The 6,707-nt window shown below is 65.1% G+C and overlaps 3 protein-coding genes across 7 annotated transcripts in view; 1 reads left to right on the forward strand and 2 right to left on the reverse strand.

Moving 5' to 3' along the window:
- ZMYM3 (zinc finger MYM-type containing 3) overlaps nucleotides 1–5,754 on the forward strand; it is a 32,231-nt gene extending 26,477 nt beyond the window's left edge. For all 5 annotated transcript variants that reach the window (XM_083797897.1, XM_083797895.1, XM_083797896.1 and 2 more), the window contains 3 exons: nucleotides 216–470; nucleotides 564–681; nucleotides 1,067–5,754. In XM_083797897.1, the coding sequence (XP_083654023.1) occupies nucleotides 216–470; nucleotides 564–681; nucleotides 1,067–1,265 (572 nt within the window). In that variant the 3' untranslated portion in view covers nucleotides 1,266–5,754. The remainder of the gene's footprint in view (nucleotides 1–215; nucleotides 471–563; nucleotides 682–1,066) is intronic.
- On the reverse strand, nucleotides 2,793–3,917 carry LOC310881117 (gap junction alpha-3 protein-like; the record flags this gene model as incomplete). Its single annotated transcript, XM_083797908.1, has 1 exon — nucleotides 2,793–3,917. The coding sequence occupies one exon, from the start codon at nucleotides 3,915–3,917 to the stop codon at nucleotides 3,021–3,023; it is 897 nt and encodes a 298-aa protein (XP_083654034.1). The 3' UTR covers nucleotides 2,793–3,020.
- GJB1 (gap junction protein beta 1) lies at nucleotides 2,793–5,740 on the reverse strand (the record flags this gene model as incomplete). The annotated part of the gene is made up of 1 exon (XM_083797909.1): nucleotides 2,793–5,740. The coding sequence occupies one exon, from the start codon at nucleotides 5,738–5,740 to the stop codon at nucleotides 4,904–4,906; it is 837 nt and encodes a 278-aa protein (XP_083654035.1). The 3' UTR covers nucleotides 2,793–4,903.
- Nucleotides 5,755–6,707: the final 953 nt, after the last annotated feature.

Below are 6,707 nucleotides of genomic sequence, written 5' to 3' on the forward strand. Positions count from 1 at the left end.
CTGGAGGAATAACCTCGTGGGGCAGTGGGTGTTGTGAAGCGTCAGCACCGAGCTGAGCTTGCCTGCGCAGGGTGAAGGGATTGCTCCAGGCCCACGTTCTCCAGATGCGTGGGGCTGGCTCCCAGCCATCGCTGGCAGGCACATTGTTCTAGTTCCCTCCTGAAAGAACACGAGGCCACTGTGGGTGTTGACCTGGTTCTTCCTCTGTGTTGCAGACACGGTTTTCTCACGTGTTGAGGAGGAGCACCTCTGGGAGTGCAAGCAGCTGGGCGTTTACTCACCGTTTGTGCTCCTCAACACCCTCATGTTCTTCAACACCAAGTTCTTCGGGCTGCAGACAGCGGAGGAGCACATGCAGCTCTCCTTCACCAACGTGGTGCGTCAGTCCCGCAAGTGTACCACAGCCCGGGGCATGACAAAGGTAGTGAGCATCCGCTACTATGCCCCTGCCAAGCAGAAGAAGGGCCGAGGTAGGGTCTGACGAAACATCTCTCTGTCCCTCTCCCTGCCCTCCCACCCCCCATCGTGTTCCAGCCATGATCCTATTCTCTACCCCTTTGCAGATGGTGGCACTGGAAAGCGGAAGCGTGAGGAGGAGATACCAATGCTGGAGCAGCGGGAGAACAGGATGAACCCACTCCGATGCCCAGTCAAATTCTATGAATTTTATCTCTCCAAATGGTGAGTCTTCGGAGAAGAGGCACGTGACGTTTTGGGGCCACCTCTCAGTTTCAGGGAGACCCTGTGGAGTGGCTGCTGTTCTCTGCACATTTGTCTATGAGTTTGAAGCCTTGACCAGGGTTTGCACTGCTTGTAGGCTGTGGTTGAGAGAACACTCCTCTCTGGCCTCTTTCACTGCTCAGCCCTCTGTAGACATGGAGGGGTGTGTGGTGTGTTTGCTTTCTGGTTAGGGAGTTCACTCCAGAGTGAGGAGCTACAGGCTCAGTCTGCGGCCTCGTCCTGCCAGAGGATGTCTGCCAAGTCTTGAGCCTTTGAGGGCTAACAGAGAGGGCAGGCCAGGCTTTCTGAGCGCCTTCTATTTGTATCCCTTCGTTTCTCTCTGCAGTCCTGAGAGCCTGCGGAACCGCAACGACATCTTCTACCTGCAGCCTGAGCGGTCGTGCATCGCCGAGTCCCCGCTTTGGTACTCAGTCATCCCCATGGACCGGAGCATGCTGGAGAGCATGCTGAACCGCATTCTGGCAGTGAGGGAGATCTATGAGGAGCACAGCCGGCTCGGTGGCCTGGAGGACGACATGGACTAAGCACAAGGTGCTGCTGGGCTGGTTCCGCTCCAGCCCTGGACACCTCATCTCCCTGCCTCCTGCTGTGGGGGCCGTGCAGCGCAGGGTGGGGCCGGGGCTGCAGCAGTGCTGTCCCCTCATCGTTACCGGACTCAGACATCCCATCCTGCTCGTAACAGGCCTGTCCTACCTACGTGGCGCCTGCGCTCGGCCACGTCCCAGAGCCGTGTGGGCCATCTTCCCCGAGGCCAGGCCCTGCAGCACAGAGGTGGCAAAGCCCCCAGGGCGGTGGCCCCGGCTTGGCTCTGTCCTCCTGTTCCCCAGGGCTGCGGCCCCTTCCCCTGACACTAACCCCTTCTCCCCCTGCCCCGGGGCAGGAACCGCACAATACGGCAGAGTGCTGCCTGGGACCAGCACCCCCTGAGGCTTTTAATTCCCCCTTCCCTTGGCATCAGCTCTTGGAGGCTGCAGGTGGCGTGGCAGGAACAGCTCTGCTGCAGTGGGACAGTGTTTTCAAGGCAGCAGGGAAGGACCGCGGGCGGCCCGTGAGCTGTTGGGTAGGGGAAGGGCTCTTTTCAAGGGCGGGAGGTGGCCGGGCTGGCTGTGGGGAGCAGACGGAGGCGGTGCTGGAACGCGAGGGCTGAGACCCAGTTGGGCTGCCTCCCTCAATTTTGTCAATGTTTTCTGAGTCAGCAGAAAACTGACTGACACGGGTCTGGGCCAGTGCTGCCCCTCTCCCCACCGTCCCCGTGTGAGGTGCCACCAGCAGTGCAAGCTGGCCGGGGTGCTGGCGGCGGTGGCAGGTCCCTCCGCTCCTGCTCTGGGCTCGGGCGGCTGCTGGCAGAAGCAAGGGGCTCTGCCTGGCCTCTCCCCTCCCTCCCAAAGCTGCAGGGCCCCGGTGCCCTGCCTGGAGCAGGCTTGGCTCCGGCTGTGCTCTTCCCTGCTGCCTCCTGCCCCTCCTCGTGTTCTGGTCGGTTTTCCTGAGCTGTACATGGGTCTCAGCACTGTTGAGCCTGTATATATTGTTCTGGGCCTTGGTCCGGGGCCCTCTGTCCTCTGTGTCCATGTGGAGAGTGAGCCACTCACCAGTCTTGTTGTAGTGATAACAGGGCGGTAGGACTAACCCTGTGTCTCTGGAAACCATTCATTTCAAATAAAGATGCAGAAACCCGCGGGCAGCCCCTGCTTTCCCCTGGTGGCAGGGTGGGCCCTGCCGTGCAGCCCCTCACGCACCCCCAGCCCCAAGCAGTGCTGTGGGGCTGGGGCCTTCCCTTCCGCGGGCTTGGCCTCTCCCAAAGGTGCTGCAAGGCTCCATGGGGCACGAGGGCCCTGGATGGAAAAGCCAGGCGAGTGTCGTGCTGCTGCCACCCATCTCCCTCCTCTCCATCCCGCCCCTGCTGTGCTGCCTGTGCTTCCTCCTGCCCCCTCCTCAGCTGCGGGGCCACAGCCCAGCGTGGCGGTGGCCCTGTCCCAGCTCTCGGGGCCACACGGTGCATCTGTGGGTCAGAGAACAATGCCGCGGTGCCCGTGGGCAGAGCACGAGTCAGATGAGTTGTACTGAGTGTTTATTTGCTCCCCAGGGCTGATGGGCGGGGTAGTGGTGTTTGCCCCTGCCCCAGCCTGGTCCTGCTGCTCCTGGGACGTGCCCAGCTCTTGCACTGGCCGTGGGGTCTGTGCCGTGGGGCCTGGCAGGTCCTTGAGATGGAACCACAACCGCGGCCACCGCAGCATCCTGCGCATCGCCCATCCCTGAGCATCCCGACACACCGGCTGCGTTCACACCGCCAGGTCCCCCACTCGCGCCTTCCCGCGGGACCCGCTGGCCACCCCCAGCCACGCGCCGGCCTTCCCCAGGGGCGCCAGGCCGTGGGGGGGTCTGCTGGCATCCGTGAGGCTGCCACCACCAGGCAAGGTGACACGGGCGCTGCGGGGCTCCGTAGGGCCGCCAGGGCCAGGCGGGACTTGGGACCTGGGACGTGGCCCCTGCCGGCACTTGGTGAAGCCCAGGTGGTAGATCTCCACCAGGTTCAGCAGCAGGGACACGCAGGCCACCCCCAGCATGAAGAGGATGAAGATGGTCTTCTCGGTGGGCCGGGAGATGTAGCAGTTGACGGTGTTGGGGCAGGGCCAGCGGCTGCAGGTGTAGAGGGGCTTCAGCTCAAACCCGTACAAGGCGTACTGACCCGCGATGAAGCCCATCTCAAAGAGAGCCTTGAAGACAACGTTGCAGACGTACGTCCTCAGGATGGCCCCCCGCATCTGGACCCGGCCCCGCACGTCCCCTCTGTGGAGCGGGGGCTGCCCGGGGCGCTGCCGCCTGGCCCCGCTGCCAGCCCGTGCCACCGCTCGCTGCTGCGCCTTCTCCTCCAGGTGCACCAGGTGCAGGATGTGTCCCAGGTACACGAGGCTGGGGGTGGAGACGAAGATGATCTGCAGGACCCAGAAGCGGAGGTGGGAGAGGGGGAAGGTGCTGTCGTAGCAGGCGTTCTGGCAGCCGGGCTGCTGCGTGTCGCAGGAGAAGCCAGCCAGCTCGTCGCCCCAGACCCGTTCGGCGGCCGCCCCCAGCACCAGGATGCGGAAGACGAAGAGGACAGTGAGCCAGACCTTCCCCACCACCGTGGAGTGCTCCTGGGCGCTCTCCAGCAGCCGCCCCAGCAGGCTCCAGTCCCCCATGGCGCACGGTGCTGCGCCCTGCAAGACAGCCGCGCTCCAGACACACGGACACCAGCCCAACCGCAACCCTGCCCCCGGGCGGGCGTGCGGGGCCCTGAGCTGGGGCTGTCCCCACCTCGCGTCCTGTGGGACACCCTGACCTGGCGCGGGGAGGGTGGCGGGAGCAAGGGCTTCCGTCAGAAAGCAACCCCCAGCAAGGTGGCCATGGCCACCACGGGGCACAGCACGGGGACCCCTCACCGTTGCGGGTGCGCGGGGCACGGCCCGGTGCTCCCACGCCGTCGGCTCCTGCGCAGGGGTGCAGGGTGCTGCGAGGCCCCTTCCCGGTGCGCAGCGGGGTGCAGACAGGTCCGGCCGGCTCCGTCCGTCCGTCTGTCCACCCGACAGCGGGCACAGGGTTATCGGGGCGTGATGCAGCTGCGGGCCCCATTGGCTTTCTTTGTGACTGGCAGATGAAGCAGCCACTGGGGGAAATTTTTCCCCTCTATTTTTGGTCTGGGTACCTTTCTAAATATACTTGGGGCTGCAGGGGCTAGTGCTCAATGCCACCAGAGGGTCACTGCTCCCGCACGCGTGCTGCCAGGGCTCCATGCAGGGACCACAGCCCCCCAGGCCCCAGTATCCCCCGCCCACGTATGGGGCTGGCCGGCCCCGTGCATGGGGAAGCATCCCCAGAGGTGGGTGGCAGGAGCCTGGCTGCACCCAGACCCGCTCCTCTCCTCTCTGCCTGGCCGGGCAGGGGTGGGCACCCCATGCTGGCACCGCGGCCCCCGGCACGTCCCAGCCGGAGCAGAAAGCAGGGAGGCAGCGCCTGAGAACGGAGATTTAATGGCCCGAGCGCGCAGCGGCGGCTGTGCCCTCCTTGCTGTCCAGGAGGGCTGGCGCCGGGGGTGCTGTACTCAGGATGAGGGCGGCGTGAGGCCCCCCCGGGGCTGTGGGGAGGCTGTGGGGCAGGGGCGAGGGCTGCAGCCCCTGCGGCGTGACCCTTAGCAGGCGGAGCAGCGGTCGCCCTTCTCCTGCAGCCCGGGGTTGCGGCGCAGCATGTCCTTGAGGGAGCCGTCCTGCTCCGTCAGCAGCTGGTTGATCTCGTTCTGCTTGTACTCGGAGAGCTTGTGCCCGTAGAAAGAGCCCTTCCCCGACGAGGGGTTGGAGTTTCGCCGGCCCCGGCGGGCGCAGGCCCGCACCACCAGGTAGACCAGCTCGGCCATGTTGAGCACGATGCAGATGCTGGAGGTGACCAGCATGAAGACGGTGAAGATGGTCTTCTCGGTGGGCCGGGAGACGAAGCAGTCGACGGTGTTGGGGCAGGGGTAGGCCTCGCACTTGACCAGCCGCACCATCTGGTAGCCCGGGTAGATCATGTAGAAGATGTACATGAACACTGCCTCGAAGAGCAGCCTGAAGACCACGCTGAAGACATACGTCCACCACAACGAGCCCGCGATGCGTATCTTGTGCTTCTTCACCTCTTCCAGGTGCTTGGCGTCCCCGTGCCCCGTCATCATCAGCAGCTTCTTCTCCTGGTGCTGCTGGTAGGCCACGTGCATGGCCACCAGCAGGGCTGGCGTGGTGACGAGGATGAGCTGCAGGGCCCACAGGCGGATGTGGGAGATGGGGAAGAAGTGGTCGTAGCAGACGCTGTTGCAGCCTGGCTGCTGCGTGTTGCAGGTGAAGGCAGACTTCTCGTCCCCCCAGACGCTCTCGGCCGCCACCACCAGCACCATTATCCTGAAGATGAAGATGACGGAGAGCCAGATGCGCCCGATGGCAGTGGAGTGGCGGTTCACCCCGCTCAGCACCGCATAGAGGCCGGCCCAGTTCATCGTTCCTCACGCCTGCGGGAGCGAGAAGCGGCGTTAGGAGGGGGAAGGTCCCCGGGCTGAGAGGGACCTTCCAGGTGGGCAGCAGGACAGCAGCACAGGGCAGCGTTTTGCCTGCAGCAGGCAGGAGATCAGCCTCATGGCTCTGCCGTCCCCATGCCACCAGCCCTGCTCTGGGGGTGGCAGCAGCCAGAGCTGGGCAGAGCGCGGCTGGGATGAGGAAGCGGGCAGAAGGCGCTGCGTGCTGCCGGGACAGCAAATTGCCCCGGCTGCCCCGTGTCTGGATGGGGGAGGGCTGCCCCGCCACTCCAGTCATGGCTGGGGGGCAAAGGGCTCCCAGCTGGCGGCCAAGAGCTGCTGCTGGCTCCGGCTGCGGGGCCTCTCTGCCTCCCCCTGCGAGCACTCTTCTCTGCCTCCCCCTGCCCCACTCCTGCCCTGCCACCCCACACTGGCACCAGGATCCCCACCTGCGGCTGCCGCAGAGGATGGGGGCAAAGCTCACGGACCCCCCAACCCACACCCAGCGCTGAGCTCTGCCCCAGCACCTCCCTGCCCTGCGCTGCCACACTCATCGCCCCACAGCCCCGGGCACGGTGTCCCCACGGGCAGCCACGCGTTGCCACCCTCCTCCGGCACCGTCTCTGCCTGGGGTGACCCCGCACCCCAAGTGCCGGCACCGAGCAGCTCCGGGGGCTGCTCCCCACCTGGGCAGGAGGCCAGCCCAAGGCTGGGGGCCGGGACCCGCCAGCTGGCCCCAGTCCAGAGGGCCCCACGGCGCGTACCTGCTGGTGAGGAAGGGTCCTCGTGAGCTGCCCCCAAAGGCCCCTCTAAGGTCTCATGTCTCCAGCAGGAGAGCTCTGCTCCGCCTGCCCTCGTCTCTGTCCACCACTGCCCTGCACTGGAAGTCATATGCTGCTTTATAAACTATTTACATACAATGGGGCCTTTATGGGCCCCTGAACAACACACT

This window comes from Anser anser (genome assembly GCF_964211835.1).
Source record: "Anser anser genome assembly, chromosome: 13".
NCBI classification, from domain to species: Eukaryota; Metazoa; Chordata; class Aves; order Anseriformes; family Anatidae; genus Anser; species Anser anser.